The 22,820-nt window shown below is 43.7% G+C and overlaps 1 protein-coding gene across 1 annotated transcript in view; it reads left to right on the forward strand.

The window, feature by feature from the left end:
* Nucleotides 1-8,594: 8,594 nt before the first annotated feature.
* ATOSA (atos homolog A) overlaps nt 8,595-22,820 on the forward strand; it is a 62,948-nt gene continuing 48,722 nt past the window's right edge. Inside the window, exon 1 of the mRNA XM_069982662.1 lies at nt 8,595-8,686. Coding sequence (XP_069838763.1) covers nt 8,653-8,686 — 34 coding nt within the window. The 5' untranslated portion in view covers nt 8,595-8,652. The remainder of the gene's footprint in view (nt 8,687-22,820) is intronic.

Here is a 22,820-nt window from a genome sequence, read left to right on the forward strand (position 1 = left end):
AATATATGCGCCAACCAAAAGAGCCATAAGCCCAAAACACACCTGAGTGGGTTCCCACTCAATAAAATATAACTTTTATTTGCTCATATAAAATACTTAAAAATATAATGTGGTGTACTCTAAAAACACACTACAATACTGTCCATAATCAATCACATATAGACCCAGTGTGGGTGTTAGTTTACAGTAGCTGCAGACTACTTACTTACTTCTTTATGTTCACACTATGTAAGTTCCGTGGAAATCCCGGCCATAGAAAACTGACATGTGAATAGCGGCCGCGGAAAACCCTGTCAGTGCTCACTATGAAGCGAGCGGCTCTGGAAGCTCCCTCCAAAGTGTGCAGTGGGAAGTTCTGATGCAGGAGTGTAGGGATGAGCCTGCATCGGAAATCTGCTGCACTAAAGATCATCCGTCTGGTACTGCAGTACCGGCCGGGATGACCTTTTCAGAAACTGGCCGTTCCGTGTCACGGAACGGTCGGTCTCATACGTTGTGTGAACATAGCCTTACAGTGTAACTATCTATCTCAGGACAAGTGCAGAGTGATAATTAAAAGACAAACCGCATAGCCCCTCCATAGCCCTAAGGGGCTATGCGGATTCTCTTTTTATTATAACTCTGCAATTGTTATGATAGATAGTTAGACTCTAAAGAAGAGAGTAGTCTGCAGCTACTGTTAACTAAAGGCCCTATTACACGGAATGATTATCGGCCGATAATTGTCCCGTGTAATAGAACGACAATGATAGCAGCGATCTGCTGCCGTCGCTCTGCGGAATAGGAGCAGCGGCAGCAGATCGCCACTATCCTGTATGGGCTGGCAGGATGATCTAGCGATCACCCAGGCAGCCCCCCCCGCATCTCCCTGCAGCCCCGTCCCGCATCTCCCCGCGGCCCCTCTTGCACTTACCCGCTCGCTGCCGATGCGTTTAATAGCTCCAGCAGCGAGCGGGGAACGAGGAGCAAACAAGTGCTGACAGCGTTTGTTTGCTCCTCACAGTCACCCCGTGTAATAGGCTTTACACCCACACTGGCTCTATATGTGATTGATTATGAACAGTAGCAGAGTGTGTTTTTAGAGTACACCACATTATATTTTCAAGTATTTTATATGAGCCAACAAAGGTTATATTTTATTTAGTGGGGAACCACCCAGGTGTCTTTTGGGCTTATGGCCCTTTTTGGTTGGTGCATATAGGCTGAACAGTGTTCCCCAGCTAGAGACAGGGAGATACAGTGACTGGGATGGACAAGTGGTGCAGAAGAGAATGTTCGGGATGAGAGGCACACCAAAGAGACAGTTGCTGAGAGTACTTCTGTGTCACTGAGTCATCAGGAGGCCATTTCTGAACAGAGAGAGGGGCTGTGGTGTTTGGACCTGCATAGGAAAGGCTGCAGATTCTACAGGTTTTTGGCATTGTTTAAGGCCCATGTGAGTTCTAATCACTGAAAAAATGCAGTGCCAGACGATATTCTGAAATCTGTAACTAAGAACGCCATCACATCCATGAGGATTGCCAAAATGTAATGTAAGACAGGGGATATCTCAAAAAAGTAATGGGATGAGCTATTACAGATCCTAAGCAGAAAGCACTTGAGGCCTGGTAGAGGCTGTGACACCACTCCTGTATCGAGGAGCCCCCCCCCCCTTAGGATCCAGTTAGAGGGCTTCTTTGTTACCCTGCTGGCTCCAAGTCCTGCTCAACTTATTGAACTGTAACTTAAGAGCACTGGTGGACCCTATGGTAAGATTCTGCATCTTTATACATTGCTGCGCTTTCTATTACATGTCCACTTACCATTATTTCAGCTGCACTTTAAATATGCTTTAGGGAAGACCCTCTAAAACCACTCACACTAGTGACCCAACTTAATAGTTAGTCTGGTATTCCTCTCTGATTCATTCCGATTTACAACATGCCACTAAATAAACTGTGACAGTATAAGTATATTCTGCCAGCATAGGACCTGAGAAAGTAATCACAGCCGATATCCATAAGTCCAACTGCTGCTGCTTCTTAATAATGTGGAAAAGCAGTAACTTTGTATTAAGATGGCTTTTGTGACTGAATACCATTGTGATCTACTTTTACAGCTGTATAAACTCAAGCCAAATATACAACAGATTACAGAGAAACTCTTGCAGCTATGTGTGCCTGTTAATAAAGTCCAGAAGACTAATTGACTCTTAAGGTTTTCAACTAAACGGGACTAGGACAATTCTCATATTGAAGAAATGGCCTGACCTTCTAACCTCTCTGGCTGTGACTTTTGTTCTGTCTCAGCTCTGTCTCTGGATCTCAACAGCCATGAACCTTTCCAGGCAGCTTTATTGAGTTTTTTCCCAGTGTACTGAAGTGGCTGTTAGCTTTTGTTTCCATGTCTTTAGCTTAGTGAATACTGCTTTTATTTAGCCTACCCCAATGCAACAAGTCAAAAAGTTAAAATCTTCTTTTATGATCCCAATTTAGAACCATGATGGATTGCAGCAAAGCCTTAGGTTTGAGTGTTAACATTATCCAGCCCGCAGTTAAAGTGCAATTACAACCCAAATGTAGTAGGTTCACAAGCCTTGAAAGGGTTATCCAGCGAAAATCTTTTTCTTCCAAATCAACTGGTTTCAGAAAGTTACATAGATTTGTAATTTACTTCTATTAAAAAATCTCAAGTCTTGACATACTTATCAGCTGCTGTATGTCCTGCAGGAAATATTGTTTTCTTTCCAGTTTGACACAGAGCTCTCTACTGACATCTCTGGCCGCAGCAAATTCCCATTAAAAACCACCCCTGCTCCGGACAGTTCCTTTCTCAGCCAGAGATGTCAGCAGACAGCAATATGTCAGGCTGAAAATAAAACATTTCCTGCAGGACATACAGCAGCTGATAAGTATGGGAAGACTTAAGATTTTTACATAGAAGTAAATTACAAATCTATATAACTTTCTAAAACCAGTTGGTTTAACATATTCAGATCGGCATTAGACTTTGACGAATATGGGTATCATATCCAGTACTGAGGAACATTGATATATGCAATTGTGTGCCTGTAGAGTTTCATATATGCTCTTGACCCACATTTGACCGCTAAATTTAACTACAGGTATCCTGACATGCTGGCCAAATGTTCTGTAAAACTGAGATTCTGTAGACATGATTTGGCTAATGATGTCGATAGGCACATGGGCATGCACATTGGGAGCACTTCCTAACATATATTTCATAACTGCGGCCAAAAACTTGATGCCAACAAAACTTTACATGTCTACTTGGCTGATGGTCTCCTGGCACACCTTGGCAAAAGGTTTAAACACAAAACACTTACTGTTAAAACCGATTCCAGCAACATTTTATATATAACTATAATCTAAGAGAGCGCTGCAGAAAATCACAATAACACTGGCCATCATTTTCTGTGGTTGTCAATTTTTTGGCATCTAGTTTGTCCTAAAAATCAATCATGCTGAATATGTAACTCAGCATCCTGCACTATTTTCTACAAATTTAATACATAAAACATATTAATCAGCAAACCGAGAAATAAATCTGTCATTGACGTCAATCGTCTTTGGTCCCATTAACATTTACAGGCTGAAAGGCAAATTATTTCCATCTTGACAGGAAAAGGACATTCAATTTAAGTAGGTTTGGTATAACCGAGGAATAACATGAATCATAGCTGTCATGGAAATTTCACTCTGCACCTCTTCATGTCATATGATCATGCCAAGATGGTTGGATATGTTGGATATCTTGCTGCAAGTTCCATATAAAAGTCTTATTTAGTTACAATTTTGAATAATATAAAAGTCTTATTTAGTTACAATTTTGAATAACCCTTTAATGACGCTCTAAAAATCCCCTACCACCAGCTTTGGACTTTCTGTGGAGTGCTTCACATGTAGCATGTTGGTCCTGGGCAGGGGCCAGCCCGCGTTATATAACTTTGTAATGTGTGTTAATTAAGCAGGAAAAGAAAAACACCGCACTCCCCCTTTAAAGATTTAAGAAAGGTAAGTTATGACAGACTGAACAATGTGTTAGTGTCCTATTCAAAGCTTTTTTTCTTTTTGTTCTATTAACAATCACAAACTAGCGCTTTTGTGAACCACCTGGAACTGTTCACCATAATACAAAAAACAATAGTCGTTATTAACAATCGTTATCGCGGATGTCATATCCTCACCAATTATAAAGTATACTATAATTCCCAGCAAACGACCTTATGTTGTGCACATCCACTGAAAGATTTGTGAGTAATTAACGACGATTCTATGGTCAGCTCAAAAGATGCCATGAACTACACAAGAACAACTTCTTGTTAGCCGTTTGATCCTTGCCTGCATACGTATGGAAAGATTATTGCTTAAATTAAAAAATAAAAATAAAATATATATATATATATATATATATATATATATATATACACACTCACCGGCCATTTTATTAGGTACACCTGTCCAACTGCACGTTACCACTTAATTTCTAATCAGCCAATCACATGGCGGCAACTCAGTGCATTTAGGCATGTAGACTTGGTCAAGACAATCTCCTGCAGTTCAAACCGAGCATCAGTATGGGGAAGAAAGGTGATTTGAGTGCCTTTGAACGTGGCATGGTTGTTGGTGCCAGAAGGGCTGGTCTGAGTATTTCAGAAACTGCTGATCTACTGGGATTTTCACGCACAACCATCTCTAGGGTTTACAGAGAATGGTCCGAAAAAGAAAAAACATCCAGTGAGCGGCAGTTCTGTGGGCGGAAATGCCTTGTTGATGCCAGAGGTCAGAGGAGAATGGGCAGACTGGTTCCAGCTGATAGAAAGGCAACAGTGACTCAAATAGCCAACCGTTACAACCAAGGTAGGCAGAAGAGCATCTCTGAACGCACAGTACCTCCAACTTTGAGGCAGATGGGCTACAGCAGCAGAAGACCACACCGGGTGCCACTTCTTTCAGCTAAGAACAGGAAACTGAGGCTACAATTTGCACAAGCTCATCGAAATTGTACAGTAGAAGATTGGAAAAACGTTGCCTAGTCTCATGAGTCTCGATTTCTGCTGCGACATTCGGATGGTAGGGTCAGAATTTGGCGTCAACAACATGAAAGCATGGATCCATCCTGCCTTGTATCAACGGTTCAAGCTGGTGGTGGTGGTGGTGTCATGGTGTGGGGAATATTTTCTTGGCACTCTTTGGGCCCCTTGGTACCAATTGAGCATCGTTGCAACGCCACAGCCTACCTGAGTATTGTTGCTGACCATGTCCATCCATTTATGACCACAATGTACCCAACATCTGATGGCTACTTTCAGCAGGATAATGCGCCATGTCATAAAGCTAGAATCATCTCAGACTGGTTTCTTGAACATGACAATGAGTTCACTGTACCCAATTGCCTCCACAGTCACCAGATCTCAATCCAATAGAGCATCTTTGGGATGTGGTGGAACGGGAGATTCGCATCATGGATGTGCAGCCGACAAATCTGCGGCAACTGTGTGATGCCATCATGTCAATATGGACCAAAATCTCTGAGGAATGCTTCCAGCACCTTGTTGAATCTATGCCATGAAGAATTGAGGCAGTTCTGAAGGCAAAATGGGGTCCAACCCGTTACTAGTATGGTGTACCTAATAACGTGGCCGGTGAGTGTATATATATGCAACAATCTTGAACCGAGTCCGTGGACAACACGCCAACTGGATGCACAGTCCTCTCAGGGTTCGGCTCCTTATTTTCATGTCTGTAGTGGGTCTGTATCTTGCCTTTGCGGTGAGCTGTTGCATTTTTCTGTGTTTTTGTGTGTTCGGCTCCTTACCCCAATCTTACACAAAGAAACAGGAGGTGGAGGACAGCATCATCTTCAACCAAGTGTTAAATATTTATTGTGCCAAATCGCATAGTACAGTGCAACATTTCAGCTCATTGTCCTGAGCCTTTTTCAAGCTTGAAAAAGGCTCAGGACAATGAGCTGAAACGTTGCAGTGCTATGTGATTTGGCACAATAAATATTTAAAGGGCAACTCCCGCGGGACCCCCCCCCCCCAAAAAAAAAAAAAAACACAGACACACACAGACACCATACTCACCATCCCTCCGGTGACGATCGCCACTCAATTCGCCCGCCGTCCGCCTCTCCGTCACCGCCGTCCAGCGATGTCTCTCACTTCCGGGTCCAGGGGATGGAAAAGGCTGCCAGTGCGCTTGCGCACCGGCAGCCTTTTCATTGGCTGGAGCACATCACATGGCTTCCAGCAAGCTCAGCCAATCAGGGCTGAGCAAGCTGGAAGCCATGTGATGCGCTTCAGCCGATGAAAAGGCTGCTGGTGCGCATGTGCACCAGCAGCCTTTTCTATCCCATTCACTTTCCATTAAGACACCGAGGAGGAAGAAGACCCGGACCGCCCCCCCCCCCCCCCGGCTCTGACGTTGTCGTCCCAAGATGGCGCCCGGGAGAAGAGGACGGTGACGACCGTAACAGGTAATGTATAATTTATTTAACATACAACTTTGTAATGTATGTTATGTCTGTGAATCGCCCCCCTTCCCCGTGTCCCACCACCCCCACCCGTGTACCCAGAAGTGTGGTGCATTATACATTACCTGATCCGTGTCGAGGGCCGTCCGCCATCTTGTGCCAAACGTCATCTTTGGACGGACGGCCGAGTCGCTGCCGCCCGTCCCCCCCTCCGCCGCGTCACAACTGTGCTCAGCCGCGATTGGCTGAGCACAGTTATGCTCAGCCAATAGCGGCTAAACATCGGATTGCAGAGGGCAGCCGGCGTTCGGGACAGTCGGAGCTGTTCAACGGCCGCCCGAAGAAGACGTCACTCGCTGAAGATCGGAGATGGGTGTCGGCACGTGACAGGTGAGTATAGCGCACCACACTTCCGGGTACACGGGTGGGGGTGGTGGGACACGGGGAAGGGGGCCATTCACAGACATAACATACATTACAAAGTTGTATAACTTTGTAATGTGTGTTAGTCTGTGAATAATTCTTTACCGCCGCACTACCCCTTTAACTTCCGGGGGGGGGGGGGGGCTGGGGTCTGAAAGTGGGGGAAGGGGGCCAGACCGGGTATTTGACCACATTACAAAGTTAAAAACTTTGTAATGTGTGTTATATAAGGAAAAAAAAAATTTCATGGGAGTTGTCCTTTAACACTTGGTTGAAGATGACGCTGTCCTCCGCCTCCTGTTTCTTTATATATATATATATATATATATATATATATATATATATATATATATGCGGTTATATATATATTAACAGTTTTCCACAGGATAATCTTTTTGTGTAACATTGCCCTTAGGGAATACTACCTACTCTGGTATAAAAATAAGGAATCTTTTGACATCTTCTATCATTGTGTTGACAGGGAACAAAATCAATGGGGGAAGCAGATAAATGCTGCTTGGGGACAGGGAGATAATCTCTTGCCAATTTTACCTTTACGTTTGCATCCCTTGACGTACTTCAAGGGGGGTCCAGAGAGGGATCTTAGCGGGACCCCGTTCTGAACAGCGCCGCTCCCTGCTGCTATCTGCAGCCAGGGAGCACCTCTATTAATGCTAATTAAGCAAAAAAATTCCAAAATGCAAAATTGCATTTTTGGTCACATCAAATGCAGAAAAATTGTAATAAAAAGTGTTCAGAAAGTCGCAGGTATGCAAGTAAGGTACCGATAAAAAGTACAGTTCATGGCACAAAAAATGACACCTCACACAGCCCCATAGACCAAAAAATAAAAGTGTTATAAGGATGGGAATAGAGCGATTTTAAACACATTTATTTTTTTAAAAAAAGGTTTCAATTTTATAAAAGCCAACAAATAAAATAAAAGTTACCTATAGTGCATTTTCCCTACACTTACTACAGCATGGTGTGTCCAGGTCTCTGTAAAGTTGTATGTGTCAAGTCACATAAACTGCCGGCTCCTGCTGTTCCAGTCTGTCCCACCTCTGCAGCAGGAGTTGGCAGTTTATGTGACGTAACATTACCAACTTTACAGAGACCTGAACATACCATGCTGTAGTAAGTGCAGGGAAAATGCACTATAGGTGTATCTCCCATAATAAGTGTCTATTAGTAATTTTCATAACTTTTGTTGGGCAGTAACATATCTTAAAATTGATTTTGCCCGGACTTCCCCTTTAAGGGGTTAAAACTAGTGGCTGGATCATCAGCACTGATATCTGCCATCGTCCCTTGTACTTTATAACTAGGTAAGGAGAAAAAAGTAATTCCGGACACAATAAAAGATAAAAAGGAGTACGCTGAGGTGAACATACCAGTAGGCTCAATAGACTCCTCTCTCACCAATTAAAAGTCTATAAATTTCCATCATTTGAAAATATATACAAAAGGATGACATACTAAACTAGCTCACACATATGAATCATACAGCTTTACCTTAGAAAAGAATAGCATAATTATTGTTTAGTACGGCCATAACTATGGCTGAGGAGTCCACAAGCTGGCTCACTCAAGTTTCCACTCGATCCTGTTAGTGCAGTTACATGATGACTAACAGATACAAACTATTGTGTTTGCTAGCATGACGGCTATACATAATGTTAATCCTCTGCCAGTTGTCATCATGATCAGCTCAGCAAGCAGCACTAAGAGAGCAACAATAACCAAGGATGGATGCATGTACGAGGCACTCTATTTATAATGGAAGGTGAGTACCACCATGCAGGTAAATAGGATAGAATGTGGCAGATTCAGTATTTGCTCTGGCAGAGCGCCTAAGGGTCTTTATATATCAGCGCTGATTTAAGATGACATTTACATGTCTGAACACTGGAAGATGGGAGATGTGTGGTTGACTAACAATGATCTTTTAGGCCTCCTAAAAATCAATAAATGAGCATTTGCTCACTTGTCAGTTAACTGCTGAGTCTATTACACAGGGCAATATCCGCCCAATTGCTAATAGGGCCTTAAAGGGATTGTATAATCACAAAATAATTTACTGTTTAAATCAAGTTTTTATTGTTAACATTTTTCTTTTTAATTTGGTGTATATTATAAAATTAAGTTTTTAGATTACTTTTTTTAGCCTCCACACACCTGTATTATACTGTCTGCACAGGTCACAGAAGTCTCAAAGCATGCTTACATATGTGTCCAATACAAAGTATAGAATAGGAAATGTTTATATGTTTATGACACTTGCCATAATGCATGTCACTAAATGCTGTTAAAACATCTCAGCCAGGATAGCTACCTCCTGAAAATACTAAACAAAAAAATGACATTAAGAAATTATAGAAAGGAACATGTTCCAGCACCAGGCTCTGATCAGTAAAAAAATAATCTAGATGACACATGCAATTTAAGTCTATAGGAGCAATAAGGATCAGTAATAAAGTATTTCTGATGAACAGACATTATGGGGGAGATTTATTATAGTGCTTGAAAAGCACTATATTGTAATCCGTATTCTTCTTCTTCTTCCGTTTCTTCTTCCAGCCATTTTTCTGCGCGTAATACAGCCCGAACCGCTTTGCGCACAGACTCCGTTCAAACTGCGTTATGAAGCCCTCGGCGGTGTGTGGTGTGCTATCTATTTTTCGTTTCGATCGGATTTGTCGTTTTTAAGAAATTTACGTTAAACGACCCCAAATTTCCCATAGAAAATAGTGGCTCATTGCAAATAATGGCCACACTCTAACCGCTAACAGCCAATCACAGCACATATGCAAATAGCTGAAATATAGCAGCCAATAGGAACTCTAAGGTTTTGTCAGGCAATGTATCACACCATCCACAGTCACATGTCCACTATTGGCCAATAGAAGATGTAATATATGGAAGGTCCTTAACGATTTTGTCTCACTGACATGAGGAAGATTGTCATGGTAACCGAGCAATGATCTTTACCATTATAAGTACCCAGATCGCTCTTAAAGGGACCCAGGTCGCCCTTAAAGGAACGCAAGTCGCTCTTAAAGGGACCCAAGTCGCTCTTAAAGGGACGGGAGCCATGTCGCTCTTAAAGGGACCCAAGTCGCTCTTAAAAGGACGGGACCCAAGTCACTCTTAAAGGGTCCCATGTAGCTCTTAAAGGGATCCAAGTCGCTCTTAAACTGACGGGACCCAAGTTGCTCTTAAACGGACAGGACGCATGTTGCTCTTAAAGGGACCCAAGTCACTCCAAAAGGTATGGGACCCATGTCGCTCTTAAAGAGACACGTCGCTAGAGCGACCCGGGTCCCTTTAAGAGCGAACTGGGTCCCTTTAAGAGCCACCTGGGTCCCTTTAAGAGCAAAATATGTCCCTTTTAAGAGCAAAATATGTCCCTTTAACTGTGAAATTGGTTCCTTTAAGAGTGAAATTGGTTCCTTTAAGAGCGACCTGGGTCCCTTTAAGAGTGACCTGGGTCCCTTTAAGAGCGACCTGGGTCCCTTGAAGAGCAAAATATGTCCCTTTTAAGAGCGAAATATGTCAATTTAAGAGCGACCTGGGTCCCTTTAAGAGCGAAATGGGCCCCTTTAAGAGCGACCTGGGTCCCTTTAAGAGCAAAATATATCCCTTTAAGCGTGAAATTGGTCCCTTTAAAAGCGAAATGGGTCCCTTTAAGAGCGACCTGGATCCCTTAAAGAGCGTCCTGGGTCCCTTTAAAAGCGAAATGGGTCCCTTTAAGAGCGAAATGGGTCCCTTTAAGAGCAAAATATATCCCTTTAAGCATGAAATTGGTCCCTTTTAAGAGCAAAATATGTCAATTTAAGAGCGACCTGGGTCCCTTTAAGAGCGAAATGGGCCCCTTTAAGAGCGAAATGGGTCCCTTTAAGAGCAAAATATATCCCTTTAAGCATGAAATTGGTCCCTTTAAGAGCGAACTGGGTCCCTTTAAGAGCAAAATATGTCCTTTTAAGAGCAAAATGGGTCCCTTTAAGAGTGACCTGGTTCCCTTTAAGAGCGACCTGGCTCCCTTTAAGAACAAAATATGTCCCTTTAAGAGCGAAATATGTCCCTTTAAGAGCAAAATGGGTCCCTTTAAGAGAGACATGGGTCCCTTTAAGAGTGAAATTGGTCCCTTTAAGAGTGACCTGGTTCCCTTTAAGAGCGATCTGGGTCCCTTTAAGAGCGACCTGGGTCCCTTTAAGAGCGAACTGGGTCCCTTTAAGAGCCACCTGGGTCCCTTTTAAGAGCGAAATATGTCCCTTTAAGAGCGACCTGGGTCCTTTTAAGAGCGACCTGGGTCCCTTGAAGAGCAAAATATGTCCCTTTTAAGAGCGAAATATGTCCCTTTAAGAGCAAAATGGTTCCCTTTAAGTGCAATCTGAGTCCCTTTAAGATCGACCTGGGTCCCTTTAATAGCGAAATATGTCCCTTTAAGAGCGACCTGGGTCCCTTTAAGAGTGAAATATGTCCCTTTAAGAGCGAAATATGTCAATTTAAGAGCGACCTGGGTCCCTTTAAGAGCGAAATGGGCCCCTTTAAGAGCGACCTGGGTCCCTTTAAGAGCAAAATATATCCCTTTAAGCGTGAAATTGGTCCCTTTAAGAGCGAAATGGGTCCCTTTAAGAGCGACCTGGATCCCTTAAAGAGCGTCCTGGGTCCCTTTAAAAGCGAAATGGGTCCCTTTAAGAGCGAAATGGGTCCCTTTAAGAGCAAAATATATCCCTTTAAGCATGAAATTGGTCCCTTTAAGAGCGACCTGGGTCCCTTTAAGAGCGAACTGGGTCCCTTTAAGAGCGAAATATGTCCCTTTAAGAGCAAAATGGGTCCCTTTAAGAGCGACCTGGGTCCCTTTAAGAGCAAAATATGTCCCTTTAAGAGCAAAATATGTCCCTTTAAGAGCAAAATGGGTCCCTTTAAGTGCAATCTGAGTCCCTTTAAGATCGACCTGGGTCCCTTTAATAGCGAAATATGTCCCTTTTAAGAGTGACCTGGTTCCCTTTAAGAGCGACCTGGGTCCCTTTAAGAGCGACCTGGGTCCCTTTAAGAGCGACCTGGGTCCCTTTAGGAGCGAAGGGACCCAGGTCGCTCTTAAAGCGACCCCGGTCGCTCCTAAAGGGACCCATGTTGCTCTTAAAGGGATGCGACCCAAGTCACTCTTAAAGAGACGGCACCCAGGATTAAAGTTTCTCTTAAAAGGAAGTCACTGGTAAAGTAGCGCTCTGGAAGTCACTGGTAAAGGGGCGGTCTTTTCAAGCACTATGTATTTCCCTGGAAATGCAAATCTAGTTAAACTAGTGTAAAGTAGAACTGGCTCAGTTGCCCCTAGCAACCAATCAGATTCCAGAAAGGTGGAATCTGATTGGTTGCTAGGGGCAACTGAGCCAGTTCTACTTAACACCAGTTTGATAAATCTCCCCCTTGTCTCTAATGATATAAATTAGCACAGGAAACTAGTTTCATTACAGCACAGACAAAAATGAAAACAAAAAACAGAACTTTCATGGGCATAAGTGTTCACCCCCTGAACGTCAATACTTTGTGTAGCAACCTTTTACAGCAATTACAGATACAAGTCTCCTGGGGTATGTGTCTAGTAGCTTTGCATATCTAGACACTATTCATTAAGGTAGAACTGTTCCAAAATCTTAGAAGTCCTTAAAGTGACACTGTCACCCCCTTTGTGCATTCTGACATCTCTACACAGGTGTAAAGGGTAAATTTAGCGTTTTTCATACCTTATTTCATATCATACGTCATGGTGTTTGTTCAAGTAAAAAGTGTCCTTTTATCAACTGCAGATTGTATTAAGTGGGCGTGGCCTCGCGGCATTGGCACCACTTAGCCCCGCCCACACGTCACCGTTGGCACCCCCCCTTGACGGACATTGGTTGGCTGACGTAAAGGGGGTGGGGTCTAGACCTTTCGGCCAACTATGGGCTAAGTGGCGCTAATGCTGCGAGGCCCCGCCCACTTAACAAACCATGACGTATGATATAAAATAAGGTATGAAAATCGTTAATTTACCCTTTACACCTGTGTAGAGAAGTAATCCTATATAAGGCCCAAGTAGTGCGGTCTATACGCACCCAAACTATGAATGCAAGACCAATATATATATAAATACTTTATTTTTTATTGTTGTTAGAATATCAAAATATCAAAAAGAAATTATTTCAGTTAAAAATACAAAACAGGGGGGCTAGAGCTAATACAAATCCCCAAAAAAACGGTGGATTGACTAGGTTCTTATACATAAAATATGGTATCAAAAAAATAGATAACAGTAGAAAAAGGGAGGAACCTATATACCTATATACACACATATATACTGGGCACTGGGTTGGTACTACATACAATACATAAGTATAACTCACAGAGAGTACACAAAAAGAAATATCATCCATATATAGTAAATATTACCCATACGTGTCCTTAGTATACGAGTTCACCTCACCATGCACCTGTGTAGAGAAGTCAGAATGCAAAAAGGAGGTGACAGTGTCACTTTAAGTCGTGCCAAACTTTCTCAAAGGGAACTGGTCTAGGCTTTGACTAGGCAATTCTAGGACACTGAAATGTTTCTCCATAAACCACTCTGATGTAGCTTTAGCAATATGTCTAGGGTCATTGACCTGCAGGAAGGTGAGCCCCTGTCTCAAATCTCTGGTAGACTTAATGACCACCATAACAAGGTGTATCAGTGGTCTTTAACAGGTTAAAGGGGTTTTCCAGGACTAGAAAATAGTTTGCAAAGATTCCCTTGAAAACTTACTTCCTGTTTCATGTTGCTGTAGTCATGACATAACCACTTACCCATGTGGCTACTGAAGTCAATCAGTGAGCTCAGTGATCATGCATTATGACTGAGCATGTGAGCATGTGCCTTCCAGTCCCATAGATACTTAAAGGAGTGGCAGCACATATAGTATACTTGATTACAGCTCAATATTAAATGGGGGGCCTAAGTTCTCATGATTAGTGGTGATATCAGCAGTCAGACTCCTATAGACAGACCATAAGTGTCTACCCTAGGTAACACCTTTAATACAAAGATGGCACTAGATACTACTATGTACAGGCTCAGACTGGGCCACCGGGGGATCCCCCCGGTGGGCCCTCCCCCCCTTAAAGGGCCCAGAGCTAGAGGTGGGCCTAATGTTCAGGATTTCCCTATGATCGGGAGATTTAGGGGCCCTCTGCTACCTTCCACGCTGCTCTAATGATGAAAGAATGACAGCAGCGCATGTTCTTCCCACAACTACTGTAAACTAACGGCCCCCCCTCCCCCTGCACTGTTAATGGAACAGTCTGGTCCTGATCAGCTCTGGGAATGTCTCTCTTCCTGCCTGTCAGGAGCCCACACCTGTGGTAGCAGGAACATGGAGAAAGCTGCACAGAGAAGCAGCAGCAGGCCCCCATCCTCCTGCAGTCATGTCTCCCCCCTCCTGCTGCTGCTGTGTGTGGAGTCGGTGCCGGAGAGAAGGGGGAGGGCTGCAGCCTGCACAGAAGAGGAGACAGTGAAGATGGAGAATAGTGGACCCCTGGAGCTTCCTGCATAAAAAGTCAGTGTGTGTGAGTGTATATAAGTCAGTGTGTGTGAGGGTATATATGTCAGTGTGTGTGAGGGTATATATGTCAGTGTGTGTGAGGGTATATAAGTCAGTGTGTGTAAGTATATATGTCAGTGTGTGTGAGGGTATATAAGTCAGTGTGTGTAAGTGTATATGTCAGCGTGTGTGAGGGTATATATGTCAGTGTGTGTGAGGGTATATAAGTCAGTGTGTGTGAGTGTATATAAGTCAGTGTGTGTGAGGGTATATATGTCAGTGTGTGTGAGGGTATATAAGTCAGTGTGTGTGAGGGTATATATGTCAGTGTGTGTGAGGGTATATAAGTCAGTGTGTGTGTGTATATAAGTCAGTGTGTGTGTATAAGTCAGTGTGTGTGAGTGTATATAAGTCAGTGTGTGAGTGTATATAAGTCAGTGTGTGAGTGTATATAAGTCAGTGTGTGTGAGTGTATATAAGTCAGTGTGTATGAGTGTATATAAGTCAGTGTGTGAGTGTATATAAGTCAGTGTGTGTCTATATAAGTCATTGTGTGAGTGTATTTGTCAGTGTGTGTGAGTGTATATAAGTCAGTGTGTGTGTACTGTATATAAGTCAGTGTGTGAGTGTATATAAGTTAGTGTGTGTGAGTGTATATAAGTCAGTGTGTGTGAGTGTATATAAGGCAGTGTGTGTGAGTGTATATGTCAGTGTGTGAGTGTATATAAGGCAGTGTGTGTGAGTGTATATAAGTCAGTGTGTGAGTGTATATAAGTCAGTGTGTGTGAGTGTATATAAGGCAGTGTGTGTGTACTGTATATAAGTCAGTGTGTGGGTGTATATAAGTCAGTGTGTGTGAGTGTATATAAGGCAGTGTGTGTGAGTGTATATAAGTCAGTGTGTGAGTGTATATGTCAGTGTGTGAGTGTATATAAGTCAGTGTGTGTGAGTGTATATGAGGCAGTGTGTGTGTGAGGATTTGTACATAAGTCAGTGAGTGTGAGTGTTTGTACATTTGTGTATTCTTGTCATCTCTGTGTGTTTGTACATCTATATCATGTGTCTGTTCATGTGAGTGTTATCTGTGTGTGTGTGTAATCTGCTTGTGTCTGTATGTTGGTGTTTGCATGTTTGTGTCTGTGTTATGTGCCTGTCTGTGTGTGTGTGTGTGTGTGAGTGTGTGCACATATATTATGTATACAGTGTATATTATGTATTTTGTAGTTCTAAAGATGTTTATAGACCTATACAGAGAGAGAGACAGAAATAGTAGGCTCTCTACAAGTTTTCTATAGATTTTATTTAAAATGTATGCAGTATGAATGTAGACCGTACATATAAGCTTAAGGGTATAAACCCACACACCGTATACGCAGCAAATACGCAACAAATACGCAGCAAATACGCAGCAGTTTGATGGTGAAGATTTAATGCTGAGTTCAGTTATTTAGATCTAATCTGCTGCGTTTTTGTTGCGTATTTGTTGCGTTTTTGCTGCGTATTCGCTGCGTATCGCAGCAGTAAATACGCTGTGTATACGGTGTGTGGGTTTATACCCTAAAGGGGTACTCCGGGCCAGCTGTATAATCCGTGTATGGCCGGGGAGGGGGTGGAAATAGAAGGCTCCGGTCACTTTCCTCCCCGGTTCCAGCGTTGGCTCCCGGATCGCGCCGCCCTGTACTCCCATCCCGCGGCCGCTTCCTGGTCTGAGCTGTGGCTTGAGACATGACATCTCAAGGCAGCTCAGCCATTCAGTGGTCGTAGCGAAGTGCCGCCTCAGCCGCGGCGCGATTTTGAAACGATTGTGACTGACAGTGGCCTACGTCGCTGGTCACATACACAGCTGAATGCAATGTTGCTGTACTAAGGTTAAAGGTTTGGCGCTGGTTATGTATATGTATGTAAGGTGGGCCCCTAGAATCAATTTCCCTGGTGGGCCCAAGGTACCCCAATCCAACACTGACTATGTACACTCACCGGCCACTTTATTAGGTACACCTGTCCAACTGCACGTTACCACTTCATTTCTAATCAGCCAATCACATGGCGGCAACTCAGTGCATTTAGGCATGTAGACATGGTCGAGACAATCTCCTGCAGTTCAAACCGAGCATCAATATGTGGAAGAAAGGTGATTTGAGTGCCTTTGAGCGTGGCATGGTTGTTGGTGCCAGAAGGGCCGGTCTGAGTATTTCAGAAACTGCTGATCTACTGGGATTTTCACACACAACCATCTCTAGGGTTTACAGAGAATGGTCCGAAAAAGAAAAAACATCCAGTGAGCGGCAGTTCTGTGGGCGGAAATGCCTTGTTGATGCCAGAGGTCAGAGGAGAATGGGCAGACTGGTTCGAGCTGATAGAAAGGCAACAGTGACTCAAATAGCCAACCGTTACAACCAAGGTAGGCAGAAGAGCATCTCTGAACGCACAGTACGGCCAACTTTGAGGCAGATGGGCTACAGCAGCAGAAGACCACACCGGGTGCCACTCCTTTCAGCTAAGAACAGGAAACTGAGGCTAAAATTTGCACAAGCTCATCGAAATTGGACAGTAGAAGATTGGAAAAGCGTTGCCTGGTCTGATGAGTCTCGATTTCTGCTTGAACATGACAATGAGTTCACTGTACTCAAATGGCCTCCACAGACACCAGATCTCAATCCAATAGAGCATCTTTGGGATGAGGTGGAACGGGAGATTCGCATCATGGATGTGCAGCCGACAAATCTGCGGCAACTGTGTGATGCCATCATGTCAATATGGACCAAAATCTCTGAGGAATGCTTCCAGCACCTTGTTGAATCTATGCCACGAAGAATTGAGGCAGTTCTGAAGGCAAAAGGGGGTCCAACCCGTTACTAGTATGGTGTACCTAATAAAGTGGCCGGTGAGTGTATATTGGCATTGTTGCCTAAGGGTACAAACACACACACCGTATACGCAGCATATTTACTGCTGCGATACGCAGCAAATACGCGGCAGATTAGATCTGAATAACTGAACACAGCATCAAATCTGCACCATTAAATCTGCTGCAGATCTGCTGCGTATTTGCTGCGTATCTGCTGCGTATACGGTGTGTGTGTTTGTACCCTTAGGGTCATCTTCAGGAGGAAGTGTTGTGAACACTTGTCATGGAGATCTTTCTCAACTGCAATTTCAAGAGTACAACCCAGTTCATTTCCTCCCGGGGAAAGATTTCTGACCACCAAGAATAAACACCAGGAATACCTGAATTGGCTATAAAAGTTGAACTGGTGTTTGTTAACCTGTGCCATCGCACTAGTGTAAAATACAAAGTATAATGTATACTGTGACCATAAGAATGCATGTTTTGCTTTAAGGCACCATTCATGCTTACTATATTAATGATAGGTTATTTGTGTATTATAATTTAGCTACACGCATCATCATAAATTCCTAGGTAATTGCAACTTTCCTGTGAACCAGCTGGCAAAAATGATAATTAGCTCAATCCATTATTCAGGAATAGCACAGAGCACACCTTGACACTCTGCCCACATTCTTCTAGGACATGAGGTATGTAACAAGGCTGCCACCATGGTCACATTGCTACCTCAAAGACATTCATGGAAACTACTTGGCAGTATTTCTAGAGATTGAAAATTTCATCCTGAAAGTAATTTTTCTAGCAAATCCGCAGCATGAAAAATGATACTGAAACCTACGCCAGGTCTGAGCTGGCGTAGGTTTCAAAATTTTTGCACGGACGTGCTCTGTGTGATCAGGGTTTATGTAGAGGCAGTGCACCTCTACATAAATCCCCTGAGCTCTGGAGCTGCGGGGACATTTGTAAACCCGGCGTAAGAAACTCCGGACTTCATAAATGTCCCCCATTCAGTTCATCTCCCACACTGAATGTCTGTCTTAATTTGTACCTTGAAAATGCAATAAAGCTTTGAAATATTATGTATTAGTATGATGCATCTTCTGGACTTGGTCTATTCTTCTCTACTGAGTATAGTACAGCTTTGGTACACATGATCATCTATGTTGAAGTGAACCCGTCACCTGGAAATTGAGTGCAAAGTGCTGACTTTGTTATATAGTTCTTGGGGAAAAGATTACCATTCATTTGGCTTTCTGTGACTGCAATGTACTGAACAAATGCTGTTTTCTGCTGCAGTGAAGTGGTGTGGCCCAGACAGATCAGTGCTCTAAACTATTTTTTTTAGCACATTGTACTCACAGATCGCTGAGTTAATATATGTATCCTTTCTCCATTAGCAATGTAATACTGTCAGCCCTCTGGTACTCAATTTCCAGGTGATAGGTTCACTTTAAGTATAGTTGGAAGTAAAGGTAAGTGAACCCTTTGTAAGCATCTGGATTTCTGTCCAGATTACTGATAAAATAATCCCATGTTCCAAATGTTAGGCTGTGTTCACACTGCGTTTTTGCAATCCGTTTTTTTCATCCGTTTTTTTGCAAAAAACAGATGAAAAAAACGGATGCATTTGTGTGCATCCGTTTTTCCATTGACTTCCATAGTAAAAAAAACGGATCAAAACGGATTAGTTTTTTTTTGACGGACACAAAAACGTAGCCGACACTACTTTTGTGTCCGTTGAAAAACGGATCCGTTTTGATACGTTTTTTTTTACAATGGAAGTCAATGGAAAAACGGATCAAAACGGATGCACACAAATGCATCTGTTTTTTGCAAAAAACGTATGAAAAAAACGGATTGCAAAAACGCAGTGTGAACCTAGCCTTACCTGTCACAATTAAAGACAAGCAAAATCTAACTATATGATAATACAGTTATACTATTAGAGTTGAGCGAATCACCATCTATTACGTTAGAGGTGAGCGAGTAACTGTCTAAACGAAGCAAATCACTTCATTTAATTGGCAAGCAGCTTATCGGCCGGCTGCCTTTCAACTCTGTTCTTCTCCCTGCTGATTCTCCCTGGGTCCCGGGAAAAGCTGGGACTTCTCCCAGTTTCCCAAGGCTGGATCAAGCTTTCCTGACACCCAGGGTGGAGCAGAACAGAGTTGAAAAGCAGGCGGCTGATAAGCTGCTTGCCGATTAAATGAAGCGATTTGCTTCACTCGTCTCTACTATTCATATCCCTTACTAAGCACTTAGAGTAAACATCCACAGTGCAGGAAGAAAAAAATAAGATAGCCTTTGAATTTGTTAACCTGTAGATCCCTTTTGAGCATAAACCAACTCCACCAAATGCCTCTTGTAGCTGCAAATAACATTTCCACAACATTGGGGAGGAAATTGTGGACCGTTTCTTCCATCAAATGTGTTTCAGTTTATCTATATTTTTGGGATGCCGTGCATATACAGCCCTCCTCAGGTCGTGCCACAGCATCTCAATAGGATTAAGGTCAGAACACTGACTTGTCCATTCCAAAATACAATTCCGCTTTTTCAACCATTCTTCAGTTTATTCACATTTATTAGTGTGCTTTCGGTCATTTTCATGCTGTATCACATAATATTTGTTTAGCTTCAGGTCATGGAAAAGAGGTTATCAGAGCTAAACAGGATAGGGGACAAGTAAGAGATCACTGGATGGGGGACAAGTAAGAGATCGCGGGATGGGGGACAAGTAAGCAGTGTCAGACTGGGGTACCTGGGGCCCACCACAGGAAATAATCCTTAGGGCCCAACAAAAAAGAACCAGTGAGACACGACATGCTGACCCCGTCATTACCTGGATTCATCTGTACATTTATACAGGTCTGAGCAGTGGCTTGGCTATGATAGAGGCAGGGTAGGTGGTTGCTATGGGGCCTGTAAAGGAGGAGGAGCCTCCTGTGTCCTTCTGCTTAACCCATCATGTACTGCAGTGTGTAAGTGACCCAATGTTTACTTACATGCTGCAACACAAAAAAGGGTTAACAGATAGAAGACAAAAAAAAACTGCTTCCCTTCACTGATAACCCCTGACCTCTGTTCTCACTGCCTGCTGTGTAGAGGTCAGGGGTTATCAGTGCACCAGCAGTAGAGCAAAGATTTCCTTGTCTTCTAAACATTGGGTCACTTACACACTGGAATACATAAGGAGTTAAAGTGACTGCACCACCAGGCTGAAGCACTGGAGGGGGGCTGACCCACCCTTAGTGGGAGGAACCCCCCGCCCCTCTATTATAGGGTTCCATTGATTCTAATGGAGTCACGTCATGGAGGGGCTGGGGTTTCTTCCCACTGGGGGTGGGTCGGAACGCCTCCAGTGCTTCAGCCAGGGCCTGGTGGTACAGTCACTTTAAGCAGAAGGGAGTCTGTTCCTGCACCTATGTATTTAACCATAAGGGCTCCTAATGGACCCTTATAGTTGAGTATAGTGGACTGAGAGAGCAAGCGGCCATTGGCTCTCTGCTCTGCCCGTTAATTTTGTGGCTGCAGGTAGGATTCTGCCTCTGGCTGCAGGAGATTTTATTTTTTGTACTTCAACTCCCAGCATATCCTGAGGGCTGCAGATTGTCAGTAAATGCTGGGAGTTGTAGTTGGGTCCTAGGTTAGGTCCTATCATACACTGGATGTTTTATGGCATATAAGAATACATAGATCTGTGGGGGCTCAGTGTAGGGAAGTGACCAACTAATAGGGGATAGAACAAAACATCTACCTCTACCATATTATCAGTATACTGTCACACTGTTACTATATTATCACCATACTGTCACACTGTTCTGCGGACTGGACCAGGGAGCTCCCAGCATCAGGATTAATTATGATGGCACTAGCGTACTTTGTGACTGCAGGGCTATGTCAGTACACTGGTGCAAACCATACACTGACTCATTTAGACACCAATGGTACATAGGATCTGCCCGCTATATAAGTGATTACAATGCAGTTAATAATGACCAAGCGATGCTATTGATATATATCAAGACCGATATTACCAATAATACCAGTTATAGGAAGGAAATATTATCACCATACTTATTACCGCCATACCTTTTTTTGACCAAATCCTGTATACTAAAACCAATAAAACACAGTACCATATAAAAAGTAACATATAATACCACCACATACTGACTAACACCACCACTGATACTGAATAATACCGCCAATGATACTAAATTAAATCCTCTGTACAAAGATCACTATCACCTCATACAGTCATATAGAGGTAGAGCCAGCTCTACACAGGTTGTATACACCATACAAATTACAGTGCAGTTATATCCAGTGACTCACAGGGGACATCTTCTCTGATTAGAGTTCTTCCCTTTTAATTTTCTTCTCCATCTGCCCTGGGCCATTATGAGAACTTCTCAGAGCCACTAATCCACAGAATCTGCAAGACAGACATATTAGGCTCCTCATTCTGGCTTCATCCTCATCTCTCTACAAACTGCACATCTGTATTGGCCCCTTTGTGCCCTTATTTAGTGGGTATATGCCCACCTCTGTGTAGCCACCTTATAGATGGCCCCTTATGTTGTCCCCCTAATAGATGCCCCCCTTATATTCACTCTTATAGATGGCCCCCTGTGTTGTCCCCCTTATAGATTCCCTTCTGTATTATCCCCTTTAAAGATGGCCCCCTGTGTAGTTCCCCTTATAGATTGCACCCATGTGTTGCCTCCCGTTATCCCCCTTATAGATTTCCCCGTTATGCCTCTTATAGATGCCCCCGTTATCTCCCTTATAGATGACCCGTTAGCCCCCTTATAGATGCCTCCATGTTATCCCCCTTATAGATGCCCCCCGTTATCCCCCTTTAAGATTGCCCCTAATATCACCCTTATAGATGCCCCCATGTTATCCCCCTTATAGAAGGCCCCCCATTATCGCCCTTATAGATGCCCCCAGTGCAGATAAAAAGAAAAAAAAACACAACTCACCTAACAACTCGCTCCCCCGTCGGCTGTCTTCTCTTTTTCCCTGGCTGACACTCCATTCCCTGGGATTCACGGCCGGCGCACGTACCAGGAAGCTCAGTGTGCACCGAGGTCGGTACTTCCGGTACAGGGAGCATCTCTAACACGCGCTTCCTATGCCGGAAGTTCCGTCCCCCGGCGCACACTGAGCTTCCTGATGCGTTCGCCGGCTGGGTGTGGGACACCCCCAGGGAGCAGACTGTTAGCTGGGGGTCATATTGCCTCTGGTGACCGCAAGCAACACACTGCTTGCGGCCACAAGAGTGATTAGGGAGGGGGGCAGTGCGGCAAGGGGGGGCTCGTGGCAGCACTGTATAACTGTCGGGGGGCCCTGCCACCCGACAGTCGGTGTGCCGCATCAGCGCGGGGACCAGGGCCTACCAGTGGCCGAGTCCGACGCTGCAAGAAAGAGATGGCCTTTTCTAGCAGCTCCATAGGAATAAATAGATCCGTAAGTCATGTCTATCCTGTTTCATTTGCCGGGGC

The sequence above is a fragment of the Dendropsophus ebraccatus genome, chromosome 1 (assembly GCF_027789765.1).
Source record: "Dendropsophus ebraccatus isolate aDenEbr1 chromosome 1, aDenEbr1.pat, whole genome shotgun sequence".
Classification (NCBI taxonomy): Eukaryota; Metazoa; Chordata; class Amphibia; order Anura; family Hylidae; genus Dendropsophus; species Dendropsophus ebraccatus.